Consider the following 25,432-nt stretch of genomic DNA (forward strand, 5'->3'; position numbering starts at 1 on the left):
GCCAAAGAGCAAGTGTCAAAATTCAGTGATAGTATTCTTTTTAGCGATTCGTGGGCCTGTTTTATTCTCTGGTGGGACGGATTTCTATATTACCACAAATATCGTCTGCAACAACTGCGTGCAGTCGCCCACGTCTTGCACGTAAACTGTTTGTCAATTCAAGTTTAAAGCCGCCCTGATTTGCAAATAAGGAGAAAAAAAATCGATTACGGGCTCAACTTTATTTTGTTCACGGGCCCCAGGCCAACTCCGCACAGAATACTGGAACTGTGACAACTGTAAACTGTGGCGTTGAGACAAGAGACGCGGCTAAAAAAAATATATATATATGTATTTTTTTGTTTTAATTTTCCCCAACTTTGTACCAGCGTACGTATTGTGTCAGACAGTGTTCCGTTCACTTAGTAGAAGCTGTACTGAGCTGGAAGCCCTGCAGTCCTATCCGAAAGGGAGCTTCCCGTTTACAGTGAGAGGACTACTATGACAGCGAGTCAAACGACGCAGAAGTTCTTACTACACCAACCGACCTGGAGAGGAGGGGGCTCCCGGAAGCAGGCCACGCATACCGTGACGTTTCTTGCCTATGGTTTCCACTTCCGGTAGAGCGCTCGCGGACGCCATATTGTTTGCGCGGAGGAGACAGAGTGGCGCGGGGAAGGGAACGGCAACGGTAGGTGCTCCGGTCTTACAGCCACCCTGTGTTTAACCGGCTGCTGGCAAGTGCGCCATTAAAATCCCGGAAAGCGGACGGGATCCACAAATGTCGTTAATGGTTTGAGCCCGCTCCTGGATAAGGCGGTGCGCTGATCTCTAGACTTGAGCCGGTGTCAATTTTCAGGGGCTCCGGTGGCAGGGCCTGCCATTACTCACGGGAGGAGTGCGCGCAGATGATGTTGCTGCTACTGTAGGAGACCCTTTCGCCAGTGTCAACAACAGGCTCCCGCCATTTGGGTGGACCTGCCGCTCTCCCGCTGGGTGCCCCGCCCCCTTCCCCGAGCTCTCTCATGGACGTAGGGTCTCAGGTGGCGTGCATGTTCCGTGCTCCATTTATCGCTGTGCAGACGAAAGGCGGTGCTTCTTATTCTGCGCCCTGCATTGGGTTGAGTCCACCTTAAAGGGCAATGTGAGGCATAGTTAGAGACTTCTCTTGAGCTATTTTCTGGTGTTCGCAAGGAGTTGCCTTTGAAATTATAGAATGGTACAACTATTTACTGCTCGATTAACAACGCAGTTTTGGTACTTGCCGTTCCCTCCCCGAGAGTTGCATAGCAATCGGGTGATGGTTACGAGTTTTGTCCACTTCTGTTATAGAACACCAATGTTTGGAATACAGCTGATGTTAAAGGAAGGGATTTGGCAGAGCGCATTTGGCCATAGTCGTATCACCGAGACAGTGGGTGTGGCTGGTGGATACTTATCCACCATAAGGAACTTATATATGACTGGCGGATTCCTATCCCCACCTTAATGAACACTGTCAGGATTTTTGCACTTTGACAAGAAGTACATACACGTAGAATATACATAATGTTTGTATCGTAATGTGCAGTGAACACTAGACATGTTTTATTTTCATCAGAGAATCGTGCTGCCTAGTAATCACACTTTTTTGGTTGCTAAAATACAACTTTGTGTGCGGTACAAAGCAGTTTTTCTTGGTTGCAAACTTTTCCTTTTGACAGCTGAAAACAAGCGGGTAGAAACTGATTTGTAACCTTTTGGAGGAACAAGGTGTAAATAATTGTGGTATAAAGTATGCTATCGGCGTTCCTCTAAAGAAAAAACGTACTACATGGAATATAGATTTTAAGGAGCTTGCGTTATTGTCAAAGTAACACTGAGTAGTAGTTTACCCTGTATCACTTAAAATATATAGTAACCCAGTCAAGATTCCTACTCGTCAGCTCACTGTTACGACGGGCCTATAAATCGCAGTTTGCTAGATATATTGTGTTGTGTGCATAGTGCCCCTGAAAATGATGTAGTGTTTAGTTTTTTTGACAGTTCTTGCATGTCCGTTTGTAGGCGTGTGTGGTTCGAAGGGTGTTAGATGAAGTAAATCTTATTTATTTATTTTATTCTACTCTAAAAGTTTTATATAGCGCTAGCTTGACCCGTAGGTATCAGAGCTCTTTACATACATACAGTAAAAAACAGATAAAACATTACATTACATAGTAGGCCGGCAGTAAGGAAGCAAACCACAGAGAAAAAAAATACAGCATGGGAAATACATATGCAGTGCAGCGTAGGGGGAGAGAACAATAAAAAGAGAAAGGTGAGAATGACATAGTCCGGTCACCCACTGTCCTTGAATGTCCAGCGAGAGAGGAGACAACTCAGATATAGAAGACTAGGTTAGTTGACGTTGGTCAGGAAAGTATTTGTTTAGGAGAAGGAGTTTCAGGTCCCCTTTGAAACAGGAGAAGGATGGGTTGCATCTGAGGACTCCTGGGAGAGCGTTCCATATCCGGGGAGCGTTGCCAGAAAACGATCGGTGTTGGGTGTTTTTTTTTTTTTCAGTTTCGGAGGAATAAGAAGGAGTGAGTTGGAGCTTCTCAGAGTTCTGGATTGACCTGCTCTTACCAGTTTGTTATTTAGGTAGCTGGGGCAGGAGAGTGAAGGGTTTTGTGTGTGATGCAGGCCAGCTTATAGATACATTTCCCTTCCATGGGAAGCCAATTGAGGCAGTTGAGAGCTGGAGTGATGTGTTCAAATCTTTTAATTCCAGATACAAGTCGTGCGGACAAGTTCAACACTGTCCTTAGAGGGGCCAGGTGAGCTTTTGGAGTTCCTGTAAGGATGGCATACCAGTAGTCTATTTTAGAGAGAACTAGGGATTGGACTACTGTCTTGAGGTCATCGTGGGGTAGACAAGGTTTCGATTTCTTGAGGTGTTTTAGAGAGAAAAGAGCACTTTTTGCAGAGTTTTTGATGTGGGCATCCATTGATAAGTTCTTTTCAAGGGTGATGCCTAGAGACTTAACTGAGTCGGATAGGGTAAGTGGGCAGTTTAGGGCAACCAGATTCTTGAGCCACTCTTTGATTGGACGATGGCTACTTTTAGGAGAGATTAGGATTAGTTCAGTTTTGTCTGGGTTGAGTTTTAAGTGGTTAACGTAGAACCAAGTTTGGAAGTCAGTTAGGGTGGTATTGAGGAGTTGGATGTCGCTGGGAGACTTGATCCTGAAATAGATTTGGGTGTCGTCAGTGTAAAGGTGGTAATTCACTCCAGCTTTTTTCAATATGATTGTGAGGAGCTCCATGAAGAGATTGAAGAGGGACGGGGAGAGGATTGAGCCTTGTGGGACCCCAAGTGTGACTTTTGTTGGCTTTGAGAGACATGAGTTAATTTTAATTTGTTGCGAGTGGTGTTGAAGGAAGGAGGTGAACCATTTAAGTACTGTGCCATTGATGCCGGAGCGCTTCGACAGAGTCTCCAGAAGGGCGGGATGGTTTACTGTGTCGAATGCCGCAGATAGGTCAATAAGGATGAGTAGGCAGGCATCACCTTCGTCTAGGGCCTTGTGAATGTCGTCGGAGAAGTTGAGCATAGCTGTTTCTGTGCTACAGCCTTTTCTGAATCTTTATCATGTGGGGAATGTTGGTTGAGATGGGTCAGGTTCAGAGATAAGCTCCAAACGTGGTGCAGTGTGTTGCAGCACATACTTGTGAAATGTTTTAAACAGTTGAGAGGAGTAGTAGTTGCAAATACTAAGTCACTAGATTCCACTTGTAGTGATGGAACACTTCTTACTGTAACTGGAGCCCCTTTATGAAATTGGAGATTGTCCATACTTATGATTTAAGCTGGCATTGGATTCCAGAGCTTAAAATATTTTGTTTTCAATTAAAGTTCCCTAAATATTTGGATGTATCATTGCACATTTTTCACAGAGAAGGCACAAGGTATTGGTCATATTGGCACTTAGTTTTTGTGACATGATCTGCCATTGGAAGGCATGATTTTTCAGGGATTGTTTAATCGGATGAGGATCATGAATATTAAATGCAGGTTTACAAAATCGAGCACAAGAGTGGAAGCTCTTCGAATCAACTAGGTTTTGAAATGTACCTTTGAATATGGAATGCATACATTTTTTCAACTTCATACTCCCAGTCATTATTGCTACGATAAGGAACCTTAGAATCGTGAAATAAGCAAAATGGTGCGAGTAGGGAAACATGAAAAACTGGATGAATTTTTCAGCTAAAAAAAATAGTCTTACACCCTCAAGATTGAGAATTTTAAGGATTTCAAAATATCCAGAATATTTTGTAATGGGTGTGCAGGTTTTTATTGAAGAAAGGATATTGATACGATTGTCTCTAGTTTCTTGGATAACTTGGAGAGCACAATTAACTATCTTTAAAAAAAAAACAGAATAAGCATGAGAGGGAACCACACTAGTAGCAAAAAAAAAAACCCAGAGAAAATTGAGTTATGAATGGAAACTATAATTGTAATCAAGCTAGCCTGTCTGAAGTAAAGATTTTCCATTTTTCTGAGCTGCAGTAGAAAAGCACCAAATGTATTCTATGTAAAAGAAAAAGCTCTCAGAATTTTCATTTTGTTACATATTTGACATGTACATGTAGATAGAAAAGGTCTTCTATGAATATTTTGGCCGTCTTGGTGGTGGATGGCAATTTATGATGGGGAGAGAAGTGAGCTAGTTGGGTAAAATAGTCTGTAGAAACAATTATAATGGTGCAGTCATCCAAAGGAATAAGGTAGACTATAAAGTCTCTAGAAATATATTCCCACGGTCATAAAGGGTTTTCCACAATTTCATTAAACCTGACTATATTTAATGGGAACTCTTGGATTGGCACATAGACAAGAAGGAATGTAGTTTTTGATTTTTAAGACCTATTAGGCCCCCAAAATCTTGACGGAGGAGTTTTTCTTTAAATTCTGAATGGTCCGCTGATAAGTAGTCATAAAATGCTTGTAAGAGTAATTCTCGGTCTTTTTGAGGAGATTTGTAACATTATAGACACAAAAAGGCCCCATCCATTCTTACAACAGACTGATTTCATTAGTCTTAAATTCTTTGGAGAGAGCAGTTAATTTTTTTTAGGTTCCTGTAAACAGTAAGAATTCGTCCACTGGGATAGATCAAGATGAAAAGAAAAATATACCCTTCTCAGTTAAATTTCCTAAAGAGGAAACCCTGGGCAAATTAGTAGAAAAGTAGAAGGAATGGAGTTAGTGTTTAATAGTCTTAGTATTTGACCATCGATGGAGGACTTTCTGGCGGCCATGTTTTGAATTCTCTGTAGTATCCCTATGTATGGGAAAAATTCTCAAACGCATGTTATCACGTTGAAGATTATTTTTTTAATCCTATAAGGGATAGTTTCTAGTCCATGTTCAGTACTAAATTCCTCACTTCTCCGAGTAGGATGATGACATCCTTGTTCCCAGTGCCATATAGTGAAAGGGTGGAGATTGGTCCAATTCCAGCATGCAAGCATCTCTGTTTTGGTTTGAGTATTATCTGCTGGGAGAAAACAGCTAAATTAATCAAGCATATGAACTTTAGTAAAAGTTTGAGGTAAATCTTGTGGAACAGCGAATAGTGTATATTTACTACACATTTAATATTGGCGTCATTTGGAGGATGTGAATGATCAGTGAGCTGTGAAGAAATATTCACTAGAAGACTTGTGGGTAAGGGAATGCCACACATGCACTCTGAAACTACACAAGCAAACTGATAACCTGACAGCCATGCTACAGTTATCTACTAAGCGCGGCACCGTTGAGTCTCGCCGTCTGTGCAGGTTAAAAATCGCCGGTTTGTGAACATTAACTGTAGCGTTGCTTAGTACAAACCGCAGATTACTCACTATAGCCTCTTGCTGCTTAGACTATTTCTTGGGTAGCCTATCTCACCTGAAATGTAACATGCACGCTAATCGGAGCTACACAGCAAATATACAGGTACATCAAACATTGAATTGTATTTTGAGGTAATCCAAATACTGTGGCTCATTGGAACAGGAAACTGAATTACACTTTCATCTGGCTATGTCAAACAGTGCTCTTTTAATGCCAGTTCCCCATCTCTTCATATTCAGCTCTTCGGAAAATATCTCATAAATTTCCTACCGGATCATATATTTAAAACCAGGTACACATTGTCCTACATGGAGCTTTATCAATCAGAAACACTGACATCGTCTTTTTCTCTGTGCTATGAAACAACTTACTTTCTTGTGCCCTGAGACGTGATGGACGTTCATGTGCTGTAGAACAAAATTTAACAGGCTTGTCCATATTGTGAGTCTTTCTCCTTTGAGAATGCATGATAATAGCCTGCATAGTTTTACTTATGACTGACAAGTTGTGAAATCTCAACCACTTAGCAGTAATTTTTGCACTGCTGTTCCCCAAGAATAGTAGCAGGCCCCTCAGCATCCAGTGTGTATGTCCTGCAAGATATCTGGTATTCCGGTGACCTATACTCTTGAATTATATTCCACTTGTTATATTTGTTAGGAACAAAGTATGGAAGAAAGACCTAATCGGATTAGATGATAGTCTCTTTGAAAGTTGGGGAGATGCCATCTCTGTCTTAGTCTTTCAATAATGTCTCATAGTTCCTTGATCACGTGCAGTATTCTGACTGACTCTATACAGTTATGTGGGTTTTAACCTATGTATAAGGTTCAACAATATGTTTTAAAAAAAAAACACAATTGCTAGTTACTTGAGAGTTGTTAGTGAGCTATTGTGTATTGTGGTGACACTAGTTATGTTGGAGTGCGGGGTACCAAGCTGTGCTTCTTAATGCCCGTTAAGGGTTGGGTAATGGATTCATACATTTGCAAGGATGGGGTTACAAAGTTTATGTTTAAAATTATCCTTAGGTAATTGGGTCTGTATAAATTGTATTTTCAAATCCAGTTATGAAAATGAATTTTCTAAGGAGGCTTAATGTTCACTTTCCCTTTGTTTAGCCGAGAGCTTTCATTTGATCTAGTTAGGTCGTTCATGAAAGACTGACCCTTGAGTTAGACTTTATAAGCTTGTGTTGTTGATGTGGCCTATGATGCTGATGTTGCCCGTTTGAAACACTATACTATCTAGGCGTGGGTGTCAGTGCTTTTGATGATCTCTCCATTTTGGCCAGGGGTTCAGGGTGTGCTCACAATGCACCTCAAGGGCTTTAATTTTATTTTCAGGAAGCAGTGACTGTGTCCCACGTCTTAAAATGGCAGCTGCCAGAGAATTTGTTTCTCTTTGGGCCAGCCAGTCCGCGAACGCTGATCCTCAGACCCTACTCTAGAACTGCAGATTCGAAAGGGGTCACAGTACCAGAAAGCTGCCATGTCCAAACAAATTCTTTTTATTTTTTTTTATTTTAAAGTTTGGATTAGTCTGCTATTAAAATGGCCAATGTTTACAAAAGTGTTAACCATTCAAACACACTGAGCAGGTTTTTAAAATGATTATATCTCAAAAACTACTGAATGGATTTACACCAAGCTAACAAAAGTACGCTATTTGAGTAAAGTTTTGTACACATGCGACATTGGTGTAAATATGTTTGGGATTTTGGCTGTTGGCATGAGCAAAATTTTCTATGGGAGCTAAAATGGAAAACGCATCTTTTTTTTCACACATCCTGTCTGCTTTTTTAGGTATTAGCTAAATGGCACATACATCGTCTCGAAGAGACCTGTTGTATATACTTTTTGGGCTTCCTCTTGCCCATAGGCTTCCCCTTTGCTGTCTCCATTGGAGCGCTTGTGTTCTTTCTCCCCGTTTGTCCATGGCATGTATTTGTCATGCCTCTTCCTGTGTTTTAGATGTAGGTATTAGCTAAATGGCGCATACGCCACCTTGAAGGGACCTGTTGTATGTACTTTGTGGCCTTCCGCTCGCGCATAGGCTACCCATTTGCTGTCTCCATCGGCGATTTTGTGTTCTTCCTCCCCATTTGTCCATGGTGTGTATTTGTCATGCCTCTTCCTGTGTTCTTCCCTGAAAGCATGGACCAATTACCCTATCGCTCCCTGCTTCCATTTTAGGATCTGTTTCGCAAACTATTTTCTTTGATAAAGAACACTTAACACAAGCAATTTTGTTTTCATTCGGTGCTCCAAGTTCCTCTGTAAGCAAGCCTGTAAATCTTGATCTTATCTCGTCACATTTGCTGTACATTCAAAGACCGAGGTCAAATGCCAGGTGCTGTTTTCTTAGGGAACCTGTTTGGCTATTTTACACGATTGGTGTATGTTAACACTCAGGTTCGGTATGATATACTTGAAATTCTGCATGCCTGTGATTGACACTTTAAACACTTGGCAAATCACACTTCTATCACTTCAATTTAAAGACTGTGGGCTTGATTTAGATCTTGGTGGACGGAATACTCCGTTGTAAAGTTTCAGATATCCCGTCTTCCCTAATACAATTCCGTAGGATATAATGGAATTGTAATACGGCAGACAGGATATCTGTTTCGTTTGTGGCGCAGTATTCCATCCGCCAAGAACGTAATTGGGCCCAAAATTTGAGTGCATGTTTACAAACAAAATAAAACGTTACAAAGCCTTTGTTTAAGCGCATGTTGTAAAAGTAAGTAGCACACATTCAAAATTAAATGTAATGTTACATCGACAAATCAAATTTAAATACTTAAAACTTACTGCATTTATTTTTTTACTTTGCTTTGCCAGTGCAACATTACTTTTAATTTTGAGGGCATCTGATTTAATTGCAAAAGATACTCTTAAACAAAGGCCTTTATATGCTCTTTCCATTGCAGCGATAGCAGCAAGGTTTAAGTGTGTTTCTTGGACGCAGTCATAATTAAAAATGCCTCACCATCAAATCGAGGTACAAATAAACGCAGTGCTTTTGCTAGTGCAACATTACTTTTAATTCTGATTTGCTTTCAAAATACTCGCTTTAAGAAAGGCGTTACATCTGGTTCACGTTTTAATGTTTCAGACATTCACTCACATGAAGCCTCACATACAGCCTCTATGAAATACACAGAAGTGCGAGTTTATATTTTCATCTCCCCCTGACGTATTATTTGATCACGCCTGTGCGCTTGCAGGGCCCGACAAATCCACTCGACCACTCGCATTTGCGAGGTAAATTTTATGAGGTCGAGCTATTTGTAGGTCCTACTCGCCCTTTCTGGCGAGTAGGAAAACATACTAACTTTTGTCCTCTGTGTTTGAAAACGGAGCAAATGTGACAAGATAACAAGTTTAAAGGCCTTTTTTATTGCTCACAAAGCAAATGAGCAATAAAGATGCCTTTAAATCTTGTTAGCTTGTCACATTTGCTCCGCTTTCAGAGACGGAGGTCAAGTAGGTTACTGTTAGGTCGAGGAGTTTTTTTTAAAGTACTAGACCTGCAGGACTAGTGCAATTTTTCAGATTTTTCGAGCCCTGGCTTGGATTTTCAGTTGTCATATCGATCAAAATAAAGGCTGACCATCGCACGGAAACAACAGCGACTACATGATATTTACCAACATACATTTCCTTTATATACCTTTTATTAAGCTCTTTCACGTGATGGAAAAGAAATATATAGTGGAAACCAACATACTCAGTAGGAACATATACATTGGTCCATGCATGTAGGAAGACCACAATAATAAACAAGCATTGGAAATGCAATAGGTCTCGCATTAGAAAAGTTGGAGCTATTGGTCTTGTAAATGATTTTTTTTTATTTATGTGTTGTTTTTGAAAATAGCTAAATAAATAGCTTTGTCATTTACAATGCCAATAGTTATAACTTTTGCAAATGTGACACCTATAGCATTTGTAATGCAACATGGTTTGTATTTACGTGACTTAGATGTATTGATATTACAAATAACAATGGCTTTTAATTTTTGTAAATAATTAATACTTAAATAATTTATTTAATTTATAATGGCAATAGCTTAAACGTTTGTAAATAACTTTTGTGAAGATTATGTTCAGTGTATTTTATTGTGACAAAAATCCAAGAACATTGCATTTGCACCTACACACACACAGAGCCACACACATATAGATGTGGTGGTGGTGGATCTGGGGGATATGGTGGTGGTGGATGTGGTGGTGGTGGTGATGGTGGATGTGGTGGTGGATGTGGTGGTGATGTGGTGGATGTGGTGATTGTGGATGTGGTGAAAGTGGTGGTGGATGTGGTGGTGGAAGTGCTGGTGGTGGGTGTGGTGGATGTGGTGGTGGTGGATGCGGTGGTGGATGAGGTGGCGGATGTGCTGGTGGATGTGGTGGTGGTGGATGCGGTGGTGGATGTGGTGGTGGGGTTGGATGTGGTGGTGGATGTGGATGCGGTGGTGGATGCGGTGGTGGATGTGGTGGTGGATGTGGATGCGGTGGATGTGGTGGTGGTGGTGGATGAGGTGGCGGATGTGCTGGTGGATGTGGTGGTGGTGAATGCGGTGGTGGATGTGGTGGTGGTGGATGCGGTGGTGGATGTGGTGGTGGATGTGGTGGATGTGGTGGTGGTGGTGGTGGATGTGGTGGTGGATGTGGCGGTGGTGGATGTGGCGGTGGTGGATGTGGCGGTGGTGGATGTGGCGGTGGTGGATGTGGCGGTGGTGGATATGGTGGTGGTGGATGTGGTGGTGGATGCGGTGGTGGATGTGGCGGTGGATATCATGGTGGATGTGGATGTGATGGTGGATGTGGTGGTGGTGGATGCGGTGGTGAAGTGGTGTTGGTGGTGGTGGTGGTGGATGTGGTGGTGGTGGTGGATGTGGTGGTGGTGGTGGATGTGGCGGTGGTGGATGTGGCGGTGGTGGATGTGGCGGTGGTGGATGTGGTGGTGGATGCGGTGGTGGTGGATGCGGTGGTGGTGGATGTGGTGGTGGGGAGAGAGTGGGCAGGGCTTCAAGTCCTTACTCCAATACAGCACACCTTGCATAGCAGTGCATGGGCTGACCAGGCTCGACCTATTAAATGAAATTAGAAGAGAGAAGTACGTTGGGATTAGATAACAAAGGAGTAAAGGGAAGAAAAGTCGGGAGAAAGAATGAGTTACGGAGAAGGAGGGCAACATAATGATTCAAAATTAAAAGTACGGAGGATATGGAATGTGGAGGTGACAGCTGGCAGGAACGAGAGGAAAGTGAGAGATGTCTCTTTCTTTATAAATAACTTTTCGAGCTGTGGATAGAAGCATCACAGAATTTGAGTGAACGCGAACGTTGTCTATTTTTTCAGCTCCTAGAGCGTGCACTATTTCTCGACATTAAAGCCTTGCGGACCCTAGTGAGAGTGACTTGTTTTGAGTTTCGTTCAAAGCCACTTTGCCGCTGTCTGCATTGGCTTCACAGTACATATAGCTCAACTTTAACAACTCTGGCTAGTCCCCCAAAAATATGGCTGGTGTGCTGAAGAGTGAAGAAGGTGACGTTGTTCGTGTGCCAGCAGGAGAGGTCCGCAGTTGTGCGTCTCCTCCCTCATCATCTGGCTCCTGGAGGAGGGTTAGCGGCTCTCGTGATGTCCTCGGGCAAAGGGAGGAGGGTGGGAAGAAGCCGGGGGGAGGGAAGGAAGGGGGAGGAGAGGCGGGATGTATTTTCAAGCTTTAAACAAGGGGCGGAGCGAGGGGGAGGTGTGCTGGGAGAGAGAGTGGGGAGGGGAAGAGCTGCTGGCGGAGCATCCTTGTTATGGGCGATGTGTTGCTGTAAAGTGGATTATAGGCTGATCGACTAAGAGTCGGCAGGCTGGGGAATAGATGCTGCTGGGGAACGGATGAGGGGAGGTGCTGGCGGCTGGGGAGGCAGGGGACGGAGAGCAAGGGGCGGAGCGGGAAGAGCTGCAGAACAAAATAGTGTGTAACTTTCTTTCTTTACCGAGCAGTTTATGCAATCTCTACAAGGTGCGCTATAAGAATCTGGGAAATTTTCCGCATGTCCAGCTGATGCCTGAATTCCGTGCTGTATGCTAGAGTGCTGGGGGGAAGGTGGCGGAGCGGGAAGAGCGTCGTGAGGGGAGAGAGAGTGGGGAGAGGGCGGAGCAGGAAGAGCTGCTCTCGGCAGGCTGTGTCAGTGTGGAATGCTGGCGGCAGGGGGCGGAGCGAGGGGGAGGTGTGCTGGGAGAGAGAGTGGGGAGGGGAAGAGCTTCTGGCGGAGCATCCTTGTTATGGGCGCCCTCGGAAACATGCCCCGTTCTGTGAGAGGAATCGGTGTGGAGAGCAGAGGCTTCCGCCAACAGATGGGTAGGAGAGACTGAAAGCTATCGGGCAGGGGCTGTGCTGGAGGCAACTTGCAACCAAAGAAGCCGCACTGTAAGCGGTGATGCATAGGTGTATGACACAAGAGGCAAGCTGCGTCTTGAGCCTCCTTCCGCTCGAGGCAGAACAGACAGTTTCACGGAAGACAAGCAGTAAAGTGGATTATAGGCTGATCGACTAAGAGTCGGCAGGCTGGGGAACAGATGCTGCTGGGGAACGGATATGGGGAGGTGCTGGAGGCTGGGGAGGCAGGGGGCGGAGAGCAAGGGGCGGAGCGGGAAGAGCTGCAGAACAAAATAGTGTGTAACTTTCTTTCTTTAGCGAGCAGTTTATGCAATCTCTACAAGTTGCGCTATAAGAATCTGGGGAATTTTCCGCATGTCCAGCTGATGCCTGAATTCCGTGCTGTATGCTGGAGGGGGAGGTGTGCTGGGAGAGAGAGTGGGGAGGAGGCGGAGCGGGAGGAGCGTCGTGAGGGGAGAGAGAGTGGGGAGAGGGCGGAGCAGGAAGAGCTGCTCTCGGCAGGCTGGGGAACAGATGCTGCTGGGGAACTGATGAGGGGAGGTGCCCTGAAGAAATGCTACACGGCAGGCAGGGGAGGGGGCGGAGCGGGGTGTGGGAGGAGTGCGGCTGAGGGAAAAGACATGCAAGGCAGGCGGCTGGGGGCATGTGCACGCGCTTTTAATGTCAATGCGCATGCGCATTGAGCTTGAATTTCACAGGCACTGCAAGGAATCGCCATCGATTCCTTGCAAGTTGGTTAAAGTCTGTTTAAGCCCCCATAGTCTCGCAAGCTTAATGCGCATGCGCATTGACAGGCGAGACCTAAAAACAATTGCTTACACTAGAGCAACTAATGTAAATAACATTGTTATTGCATGATGACATTTGTAAGCGGAGAAATGTTGTGGAGATGTCTCTTCTCTATGTTGATGTGTGTCAGCTATGCTGCTTTCAGTGCTCTGGTCCCCGGAGGGGCGAGGGCACATTATACGCTCTGCTGGTAACACTACGATGAGGGCAGGTCTAACCTGGCACAGAGTGCGCATGGCTGCGCTGATTTGCCATTAGCATTGACAACACCTATAGACATTAGCATTGACAACGCTTATAGCTCTTGTATTGCTGAGACCTGTTGGCTTTGTCAATGCTTGTTAACATTTATTTTCCATGCGTAGATTTGCAGGAAAATTGGCATGCTGGCCATAGCTGACTCTGCTAAGCGATTACTAAATTTGGTGATGATCTGTCCGTAGGGTTAAAAGCTATAGGAAGATCAAAATCTTTCTTTTTAATGGCAAGTACAGCAGATCCATAGCAACACAATGGCATCTACCACTGTGTAATGCAATGATCTGCTCTTTAGTCAGCTCCCCCAGGATATTGTGGCATCGATTTGCAAATTGTGCGGCACAAAAATGGAAATTTTGCGATATAGAAACAGCGCAGCACAAAAATTGACATTCTGCTGCATAATTGTGGCTCTTTATTTTACTCTTAATCATACCCTTTCAGACGTAAATCAATGGAAAAATGTTTAAAATGTCTGCACATCTACAGAAGCACAGCTCCAATCCTATCCTAGTGGGAGGGGGCCGTATTTCTCACTGGGTTGTTCTAGCGCCCATGTATGCATCCCTGCTAGTACACCGCTGCCTCCCGGACCCATGAGGCATGGCATGGCACCTCTTCCTCAGGCACCCTAGCCCCCCACCTCCATGTGACTTACAGGTGCAGTCTACACCCCAAATATGAGACTATTCCCACCACAGCCCCTCTGCTTGCACCCCAGCCCCCGGCAATAGTCACCCACACATACAGAATCAAGATCTGAGGGTGTTATTACTGTGCATGCTCTTATTCTCATTGAATGTGAATACATTACTCTTAAACTAAAAAGTGCCCTGGATATTTTGCAGAGTTTTAATATAGTTAACTTTCTAAAACTCATATAGCCCTGTCCCCTACCCAAAAAGAATTAACATGACAGCTAGAGATGGTGTAAAGCAACCAAAGCATGCTTCAGAGCATGATGTTCTAAACATCGAATCGCATGTCTCCAGATTTTGCAGGCACTTTTGTAAAAAAAATAATAATAAAAACCTCTGCCTCTTTACAAAACTGCAGATTTTGTGAGATAAAAATAATTTTGTGTGCAAATTGTGGAATCCTGGATGGTCTGTTTAGTGTGTTATGGATAGTGTTGTCTGTTCAGTAAAAGGTCTTGAAGATGCAGAACTCATAATATGAGATTAACTGTAGGTCTTTTACTGTTTTGCTTGTTTTATGTTTTGCATGGTCTTTAACCTGTTTTGTCTTTCCTTGGTAATACTTTGATATTGTCATGGGGCTTAGGTACTTGGTAGTGATACAAGTGTCTGTCGGTTGTTAATGCAAGGAATTAACAATGGGTTTTAGTCCAAAAAGTTTAGCAAAATAGTTGTTTTTGGTAATATTTTTAGACTCCTCCCTAATCATTTGTATTCTTAAAATGTTTGAGATTTTACCATTGCATAGATTCGAATATTGTAATCTTATCTAGTCAGGATGTGTTGATGAGGTAGCAGCAGTGTTAGTCTAAGATTTCAAAGATATTTATTTGCTTTGACATATTTCTGGTACCAAATGAATACTGCAGTGAGCAAGTACAGCCCTTATTTCTACTAATGAGTAACTGCTCTTGTGCTTAAGGATTGATATCCTTTTACACACATAGGGATATTGAACTTTATTGTTGATCTAAGTATGCTTTCTTGTAGACTGAACTATGTGGCCTAACAGTTTTATTGGATTTGCAGGAAAGCATTTATCTTTTAATATGTCTATTTTCAGCACTGCTGCTTTAATAGAATTTAGTTTTGAGTTGAAATAATGCAATCGTTTTATTGGTATACGATTATTTTTATTCTGGTGATATTCTAATTCTGTATGAAATGCTTAGTAATTTCCTGTGTATTACTTTGGAACAATGCACATATAGAACATTTTCATGCATAGTTGCACAATTTAGCTGGAGTTGTCAGTAAAAGCTTGTTGTATAGTTATTGTAACCTGAATTTGCTGCACTATGTTTTTGTCCCTCTTCTCTTTTGCAATACATGTCCCATTCTTTCACTTTTGTGGACTTTCTCTGGGTACTCGCCAGTGTTGCACTTCTATCTAGTCTTCTCTCAAGACCTTTAGCTATCATCAGATGAAAATGGAATACTATTAATTACTTTTTTTATTCAGTACTCAAAAAGATACTCTTAAGGGCCTTGAGCTCCTCTCATGGACTGCTCTGTGGACAACTTTCTCTTTTACTTGCCTGTCCCAAGGCAGTTTTTGCTGTTAACTTTTCGCCTGCAGAAGAGCCGCCTGATCATTTCTAAAACAGAACTCCTTATATCCAGTTAAGCAGCAATAGTGGCTGTCTGATTTCTAGATTGCTCATTCGTGATGTAGGAGAGTAAATTAATTCCCATACAAGTTGAGACTAAACATTGCCCTACCTGAGCAGGTAGCTTGGGGGACTGCATTTTTGTACTATATAGTGGCTCCCCCTCTTTGGATACCTTCCTATTTGATTTATGGAGTTATTTTATTGTTCACTGAGATTGTTATGAGTGAGGACTGGAACGGACAATTGGGATGCCAATCTCACGGGACAGGGATATAGAGCATGGCTCGTCTGAGAACTCTGATGGGATTGATGGCTACAGTTGCCCTTTGAGAAGAGGGACATACGTGGCGAGAAGCCGCGAATGGCAATGTATCACCAATAACTATGATTGTCGATTAAATATTATCAGCAGTTAGATGGACACTCTTAAATCCCATTGTATTGATCCTACTTGAGTTGATGCAACTGAATAAAATGTTTGCAAAAAAAAAATACAAGCGGAGACTACCTGTTTAGAATGTTAGCATCTGCTAAACAAGCAATGGCAATGCTAATCGGTTTGATTTACGAATGCACTATCAAGCCAAACCTAAAAATCCATGTACGTTAATAAATCTCTTACACCCATCTGTGCTGCTGCCAGAGAAAAACACTTTTAAAATTATCTAGTTATCAAAGGCATTTTATTACCATTACAGTGGCATGTGTGTGCCCCTGACAGATCAAGTTCAGACAGATGGATAAATTATATAAAACAATCATAGCTTTGAAGAGAGGAAGCCCTTTTTTGTGGAAGCCCACAACTTCTGACCAGTCAAAACATATACTCCTAGCTCCCAACTTGTGGTTTGATTTACGAATGCACTATCAAGCCAAACCTAAAAATCCATGTACGTTAATAAATCTCTTACCCCCATCTGTGCTGCTGCCAGAGAAAAACACTTTTAAAATTATCTAGTTATCGAAGGCACTTTATTACCATTACAGTGGCATGTATGTGCCCCTGACAGATCAAGTTCAGACAGATGGATAAATTATATAAAACAATCATAGCTTTGAAGAGAGGAAGCCTTTTTTTGTGGAAGCCCACAACTTCTGACCAGTCAAAACATATACTCCTAGCTCCCAACTTGTGGGTTAGCCCAAGCTCCTCTCCTGTTGATTCTCACATAATTATCTGGCTACAGCTGCGCAGTCAAGCCAAACCATCAAAAAGAGCGCTGCAGAAGCCAGTGCCTTTGCGTGGAGCATAGTTATCTTGCTGCTAATGATGTAAGCTAGGTTAGACCAACAATTGCAGGTGAAATATTACCAGTACGTTTTTCATCATTCCCATAACAGATACATTTCACATAGATTATAACGTTTCCAATCAAAATGTCTGTTCTATGCAATATTTACTCTGTGATTTTGCACACATTTTCTACTCACTAATACAATTTAAAAATAAAGATGAACTTTATTTTTTATATTTGATTTAGGACAGAAGAAACAATGTGGGATCAGAGTGGACAGCCTTGGCAGCAATGGCCTTTAAACCAGCAACAGTGGATGCAAACCTTCCAGCATCAACAGGACCCAAGTAAGTAGATAACCAGCCATAATGATACCTACATGTAAGCTTGTCATATTTCGTGGCTAATGTAATTTTTTTAGGAGCCTCAAAGGGTACATCCATTGATAACTCCCTCTGGGTTTGTAAGTCCTGCCTTTGACAACGCCTGCGTTTTGCAGGAGATTCTGTTTAATTGTAAGGGTGTTAGAGACCCCAGTGCTTATCGTTGTTTGGCTTCATCGTCGCTCTAATTTCCTTGCTTCTCTTTGGTCAGTACGTGTTGGCTTCACTTCTTCTTTGTGTGTTTATTCCTCCCATTGAGCATGGCCCAAGTTCTGCTTCCTTGCAAGGTTTCCTTCCACTGCTCGATTTTAAGACCTACTTTATAATTTTGGTTGCAGCATTCCATTCGAGTTCTTGTGCTTGCACACGTTGTTGCTTCACCCTCCCCGCATTGTTCTGCTTTGCCCTCACCAACCCTTCCCGCCGTCAGTGTTGCTTTGCTGCCACCCTCCTTGCAGTCAGAGTTAATTTTCCCCCACCCTCCCTGCCTGCCACCATTAAATCTTTGCCTCCACCCTTGCAGGTTTTTGGGTCTCGGCCTAGCGTACACTGCGCAGCAGTGTTCGCGCACTCAGAGTCCTTTTCTCGGGGTTTTGAAAATGGACCTTGAAATTCCACTCAGCTCGTGCGTGTGCATTTCCAAGGTCCATTTTCATTGGGCTTTGCGTGCGTGCGTGCACTTTTTTAACAGAACTCGCAATAGGCCATGGGCAGTCGCGTAGCTCCGCCCATGGCCTATTGGTGTCTGTTACGTACTCCAAAGGCCATATGTTTTCAATTATCGCGGCCGCGATAATTGAAGACCTACTTTACCTGAAGTTTGTAGTGAGCAGTGGCTTTTACATTGCTCTTCCCTGCCATCTACTGGCAATATGTAAAATGACAGCACTCATATTAAACGGCTTAATAGGACAGGTGCGTTTATTTTCAGCCTTAACAAGTAGTAAGTAGTGGATGGACCTGCTGTCGCTTCCTTCGAATTAGAAAACAGAGATGTGTCTGCAAACTGCTGCCTAAGGCAAAGTCTTTGACCTCCTACATATAATCATTTCTATGAAAAGAGCAGTGGTCGCGCGCCTAGACTTCTATTCTAAAATGCCCGGAGACTGCAACAACGAGTAACGATCCTTCCGTCAGAAACCGGAGAGTCCGTTTTTCATGGGTCTGACCTGGATCCAAATATTTAAAGACATCTCGAAGGAAAGTGAGAGGGGGTGTTTGATATTCAGGTTGTACTTGGTCAAATCTAAGGTACTCGCTCTCCAGAGCTATGGTCCGTCACTTTCTGGTAGAAATACTATTGACGCCATAGCTCAAACACTTGCTAAGCACGAATTCAAGACATTAAATCGGTATTTAATGCGCATTTCATGCAGATATGTGCTGTGCGTGGACTCTGGAGAAAATGGGGCTCCAGTGCCTGATTACAGGCATACTCGGTGAGCGGGGACCACATGCATCCTTTTTAGATCACAAGTAAAAGCGCACGAAGGAATCAATTATCTTAGTACTAAACCGGTAAACGGGCAGGTACGCGCGCCGTCCCCACACAGCAACCCACATTCCCCTTCCTGAGAGGACCCACGCAGACACCTAATTCTCAGTATGATTCCAACCGACATAATGCGGCCCCACTGAGCAGGGGCGTAGTTACCATTAGTGCAGCAAGTGCTGTGGGACAGAGGCTCATTGAGCACTGACATTATTTGACTACCCCAACAACTGTCAGTGGGGTCATTGCAGTGACGTAATAGATAGGCATGTATAACATGCTGTTTTTTTAGCCCCGTTGCTGTGGGCAGGGGGCCCACGAATCGCCATACCAGAGGCAAAGCCTTCAGGGGGTCATGAAGCGCCCCCTTTCACTTAAAGCTGGCAATAAACAGCATATTTTACCCCACACATCTCTATATATGATTATGGCTGTGGCAATCTTTTTCTTATATACTTATTTAACTATACTCACTTAACCAAAACATGATGCAAAGGTTTAAGCATGTGCAGTAAGGTAAAATCATAACCAAGAGGCATTGTGACTCTAAAGAGAGACGTTGCCTTTGTATAGGAATTGATATATGTAACCTGTGATGCAGGAAATAGTCTATTTCTCTTGTCAATTTAGCTGTAATGTGGTAATAATTAGACCTTTGCACCGTAGTAAGTGATGTATCTTATTAGTACCGTTGCTTTAAGTACCATATGTTATCAGGCCACATTTATTTTTCATGGCCATGGTATCCAGGAATCCATCCATCCAGCCACACTTTACAATGGCAGCTGGCGTTGCCTGCTTTCTAATAGCTTAGGCACGTACATTTTCATATCTAATGAGTACTCTGTCGCATTTGTGCCGCACTGTAATACTTTTGGATAGCTGCAGTATAAATCTGCTCGCTCACAGCAGCAATGCTCCCAGACATCCTCTTCGAAAGCAACGTGTCATTAGTCTAGCAGCACAAACTTTTATCTTCTGCAAAGCCACAGAGAGCGGATCCCACTTCCGCATAGTGGGAATGTTGGGGTTGCTCACTTTAGGGAGTGAGTTTGAATGGATACGTGCGTCGCCTTGCACTAAAAACACTTTAGATTCGAAATGGTGGGTGCCTCGCTTGGAAGGGCACCCTCTGCTGGGTGTCAGCGTGCAAGGAAAAGAACAAGAGTAGGAGTCATATATGCCTAGTAACCATTTTGACGTGATCCGGGACCGGACAGTGCACATACCTTCATGCACGCTTTGTTCTGCCTGCGCGGGGGTGTGGGCTGGTATCCCGGCACGACTGTCGTGCTTGGTGGAGGCACCCTGCGACCTCTCGTTTACCTCTCTGTTGTCGAGGGTCACCGGTGCAGTAACACGCACCAACATGTTCGAGTCTCCTAATGAAGGCGTTCACTGGTTAGGATCAGGATCCCACATGCCTCGTGGACACAGTCCTGTGTTTCGGTTTTTCACGTGTGTCTCGTTACAACCTCCTGCTCTCCAAGTACCTGGGACAGGTGTGCCTGGTTGAAAATGGAACTACGTCGTGCCGTGAGGTGAGATGCCGGAGTGACTGCTACCAGAAAATGTGTCCTTTTAACAAGAGCTCCCCTGTGTCATATACCGTGTGTCACTGCACAGTCGAGTGAGTGACCGTCAGGCGGGCACCGAGACAGTTTGTCTTGTGCCACCTGCTGTAACAAGCAGCACCCCTTCGGTTCACCGGCCGCGGGGGTGGCTATCTATAACTGGCACGGATTGTGACTGGCCGTACCTCGACACGCGGCCTGCTCACCACTGCCCTCAGCGTGCACACACGCACAGTTGAGAGGTTCGCTTCTGAGAATAATGCGATATGTTAATGTATTATTCCAGCTGTCAAATGGATTTTGAATAGCTCAAGGCAGATTCCCATTAACAAAAATCTCATGTGTGCGGCTGTTGACAAACTGCAGCTCCAGGTGCTCCGCAGAGGGTTTCAGACTCACGTAGTTGTGTGAAATCCCTTCCTAGTCAGCGCTGCAGATTAAAAACACATTAGCCGCCGAATTCCACCTCCCCATTAGTAGCGCACACTCTGTCTCAAATAGCTCCTCGGCGCCACCTTGCAGAGCCTTCTGAAACAAACCCCAGCAGCATTATCCTTCCTGTCACAACCTACCCCGTTACACGTTTCGGCTCATCAACATAATTACAGGCATTCCTATAATGTACCGCTCGGTGCTATTTGCACATTACACTGGTGACGAATGGTGCGCCAACAACATTCTATATGCGCTATCAAGGCGCCTCGTGCATACACACAGACTCCAGAAGCGAAGTGTTCTTACCGACATAAGTCACCTATTGGTCCCTGGGCCTTATGTGTATACAGCCCAAGCTCTTTCAGGACACTCAACATTGAACCAAAAAATCACAGTGTGAACCTTCTAGCTAGAGTCAGACTTCTCAAGGTGTAAGACTCCCCTAGTGTCCACCATCACCAGGGCCACACAAAACACCCTGAAAATGTGCGGCTCACTCCTGGTAGGCAATCCCTGACATTCCATTCTTTGGATAAACTCTCCTGATCTAAAGCCACTTAGGAGCCTCGCAGTGGCATCGTAGGCCTTCTAATGCTTCAAGGGTTACATCACCATACTATAGACACACTCCTTCCTCTGACACTTCTACCATTTTAGCGGTGACAAGACTAGCCCTTCAGGTCAGGATCTGAACACAGAGACTAAACGCTTGCCCGTAAGTATAGTGCTTCCATTGTGACCACAATCTACATCAAGCGATATGCTTGGTATAGGTGTCCTTTTTCCTGTTTCGCTGACAGTACAGGCAGCACATCTAAGACAGAAGGGGCCTCACCAACACCAGCCATTGAACCCTCTCCTGCCACACCTGGCCCACTGGTCTTCCCACTGCAGGTATCACACACTTCCTTCCTTTATTTTCCTCTTAGGTTCCTATACATTAACCGTATGGCCAGAACCCTCACATCCCTGCAGTGGAGTAACCTAGATGCTTTGACTCCTAGTTCCCTTCTCACCTGTTCACTGCCAAGAATGTAATCAATAGGCAAGCTAGAAACATACAACTACTTTGATGTCGGCAACTATCTGCTACCACTCTAAAGAGACTATGGTTATAGGGGCCTCAGAATCACTCCCATTGGTGAATTCTTAAGGACTCTGGGGTGAGGTGAAGTCATATGAAGATTTGCCTTTGTTGTAACCTATTTATCTATTATATACTTACTGTTGGGATGTATGTTTATGATATAGTGACCCTTAATAGAGTTGTCACCTTCATGTAATGCTGGAGATGTGAATGTAGAGGTATTGGAAGATCCCAAAAAGATATACCCAAAGATTGTAGGCATCTTCTAAAGAGGTCCTGGGTCATCTTGAGTCCCTATTACTGGTGGCCCAGATATCCTTACTTCAGTACTAGTCCCTGGGAAACACTGCTTGACAGGAGTAAGCTTTGCCATAGACTCTTCGCCAGCAGAAAACAGCCCCAATATCTGGGTTTGATGCTAAAGAATTTGGGAACAACTGTTTAACTGAGGATGCCATTTCTAATTTCCCAGGTAAAAAGATATTTGTAACTTATGGCATGGAAAAATACTCCCCTTAGCTTGTTGGCCTGCAAAGGACAGCTCTTCTGACAACAAGAGAGGCTTTACAGATTCAGAGTCACAGTTGCATGTGGCATCAAGAGTCAAATAATCCCTACTCCTTCTCAAGAAAAATTGAAAAGTTTCCAAACAGACAGTCTTGTGATGTCTTCTCAGAAGCAAGCAGCACTCTGATTTTAAAGTGGTGAAAGCAGTATTTTATAAGCCTAACGTAGCAGTGACTAACAAAATTTGCACTCTCTGTCATCCCTAATTTCAGTAGGAAAACAAGTTAATGCTTCCCATGCCTGACTTGGTAAAAAATAACCAAAAATGATTTGTTCCTCTGCTTTTCAAGGTGGCGAAGCAAGGCTTCATCCAAGATTCTATCTTTCCCTTCCCAAACTCAAAAAAATAGCAAACAAATACACCCCCACTCACTGTGACCATAGCCAAACACACCCCTGTCCTCTTCCTTCCAGAAAGTATGGCTCCTGTTTGTTTATGAAAGCCCTTTAATCAACAAGCATTTACAATGCAATAGGTCTCGCATTATTAAAGTTTGAGCTATTGGCATTGTAAATGACAATGACTTTTATTTATTTGCATCGGCCCGTAAACAAGCACTTTGTACTTATAGTCCATGCTTATGAGAAGCAAGGCTGGCAGTCTCTTTTACTGCCAGCCTTGCTCATCGTAAGCAAGGACTATACGTTCAAAGTGCATGTTAATGCACCGATTGCAGGTTTTAAAAACAAATGAATAAAAGGCATTGTCATTTACAATGCCAATAGCTCAAGCTTTAATAATGCGAGACCTATTGCATTGTAAATGCTTGTTTTATTATAAGATTTTCAACTGAATGGATATCACCTCATTTATAGTTGCGCATAACATACACACATGTGTATGAACACTCTATACATATCTGTTTATTATAGCTCAGCAACCCCGCTCCTCCCAAAATCTGCTCATTGGAGCACACATTATACCCACCCTTTCTTTGCCCATTCCCTCCCTGATGCCAATGTTGCTTTGACCCCACCCTCCGTGTCTGCTGCCAGTTTTGCTTTGCTCACACCCTACCTGCCCACCGCCAGTGTTGCTTTTCAATACCCACCTGCCATGTTGCTTTAGCTGTCCGTGTTGCTTTTCCCCAGCTATCTGCTTTGCTCACATGGCCCGCCATTTAAAAAAGTGATATGCCCTGGTCTCTACTGACTGCTTTACAGCTCTTTTTCACGTTTCTCCTCTGCCCTCCATGTTGCCTCCCACAGTCACAGCGAAACTTTCCGGCGGCAGGTGCACCCATAGCAATTACTAATTGAGTCAGGATCTGGTCTTTTATCTTGGGTCCTGACCTCAGCTAGTTAATAAAATATCTATGGGGCTAGAAGGGTAAAGATAAAGCCACTACTTATAGTTTAGAGAGTGCATAAAAATTCAACCACACCAGAGGTGTGCCATATGCTGCCTCCTAGTCTTGGGCTTAAGAAAGGGTCTTGCAGGCATACACGGTACGGAATGTGTCAGAATGGTGTAAGATAAGAATCATGACCAGGTGAGATATGGGTATTCCAGGTTTGTGCACGGCGCTATACCCCCTAACAGATACTAGTTACCCTTTAGGATAATCAAAGTACGAAACAAATAAAAGTAACATTTGGGGTGATGATCGCTCAGCATTTCCGTGTGTATATATTGAAATGTATTTTCCTAATCACAATCCACAGTGTAGGAAGGTGGAGTATTCAGTGGTGATGCTTTTTAGACTTCACCATGCAATATCCTCACAGACCGCAAAGATGGTCCTTGGTTTCACAATAATAAACCCGTAGCTCAGTCCTGGTAGTATGGCAAAGAGCAGTGTGGCAAAGAGCAGTCAGGATTTACTCTAGGAACATGCATTAATCATGGATGATATGTAATTGACAGAAATCCGACACCAATTTATAAAAATAAAGTTTATATTTATCTTAATTTAGACACCAAAACGAATGTGATCAGATATAACCAGAGTTCTGGATTTTATAAGAAAACACAAATCGCAGCAATTCAGTACTGCAGAACCCTTGCAGTGCTGTCAATGGGGGAAAGTGGTAGTGATAATAAGTCATTTGCAGGTTGAGTTGCGGGGAATCGAAGGAGGGTAACGGGGACTCAGGTCCCAGGACTAAGCCATGGCAGTCTTTGATCTGACAAGTGGAGCCCTGGTGCAGAGTTCTGGCTGCCGCTGGTGCTGAATGGGAGCCGCGGGAGAGCTGCTTTTTAGCGCGTAAACAGTGCTGTATGGAACAAGATGCAAAAACGGAACAGCATGGTGGTTGCTGACCTATAAGATACATACAATGGGTAGTAGCAATCCCAAAAGGGAATAAGCTGCACCTCAAGACAGAAAACAAATATACTGGTTCATTGGTAGTAGCGTGATAGTGTTTGTAACAGTGTAATAAAAACGGGGTGCTAAAATAACTAATGGCACCAACTACCCAACGGTGCTACTGGCAAATCACAAAAACATGCTCATAGACAATTGAACATTGACCGTTATAGCACTCCCTTCCTTGGTCACAATTTAGTTCTAGTCGAACAGAACCTTGGTATAGGTAAAAATCGTGGCAAAAACTGACAACGTTCTATGATTCTAGGGTAAACCTCACTTGTTCACATCGCACACAGGTTCTCAAGGATTCTACACCACAGATGAAAATAGATCTCCTTTATTTGTATTCAGCAAAATTCCCAGCAATTGTTCAAAGCCAACACGTTTCGTCTGTACAAAAATAAGTATTCAGACTTTTTCAAGGCAATATAGACAATCGAAACAGCTTTCCATGTTACGCAAATAGTGTTTTACATAGTATCCAAGTATACTAAACAAAATATTTTTTTTAAAAGTCAAGACGTAATTGGCAAAAATATCCAGCTCGTGAATACATCACCCACAGCTCTTAATAAAATGTAGTGAAATGGATATCATCATGAATTGAGGCCCCAACCGGGACACTGTAGGCATATACATCGTGCCCTGGCAATAAATCTTAGAAGCGGTAAAAATGCAAGTATACACCGCAACGAGTTACCAAAACCTTGATAAGTTGGTCCCCCTCAAGTCA

General features: G+C 43.5%; 1 protein-coding gene across 2 annotated transcripts in view; it reads left to right on the forward strand.

The window, feature by feature from the left end:
• The first annotated feature begins 383 nt into the window (after window positions 1-383).
• PNISR (PNN interacting serine and arginine rich protein) overlaps window positions 384-25,432 on the forward strand; it is a 356,148-nt gene continuing 331,099 nt past the window's right edge. Inside the window, exons 1-2 of one of the 2 annotated variants that reach the window (XM_078648213.1) lie at window positions 384-670; window positions 17,093-17,193. In XM_078648213.1, the coding sequence (XP_078504339.1) occupies window positions 17,106-17,193 (88 nt within the window). In that variant the 5' untranslated portion in view covers window positions 384-670; window positions 17,093-17,105. The remainder of the gene's footprint in view (window positions 671-17,092; window positions 17,194-25,432) is intronic. The other variant, XM_078648214.1, reaches the window with a different exon arrangement.

This window comes from Lissotriton helveticus, chromosome 6 (genome assembly GCF_964261635.1).
Source record: "Lissotriton helveticus chromosome 6, aLisHel1.1, whole genome shotgun sequence".
NCBI lineage: Eukaryota > Metazoa > Chordata > Amphibia > Caudata > Salamandridae > Lissotriton > Lissotriton helveticus.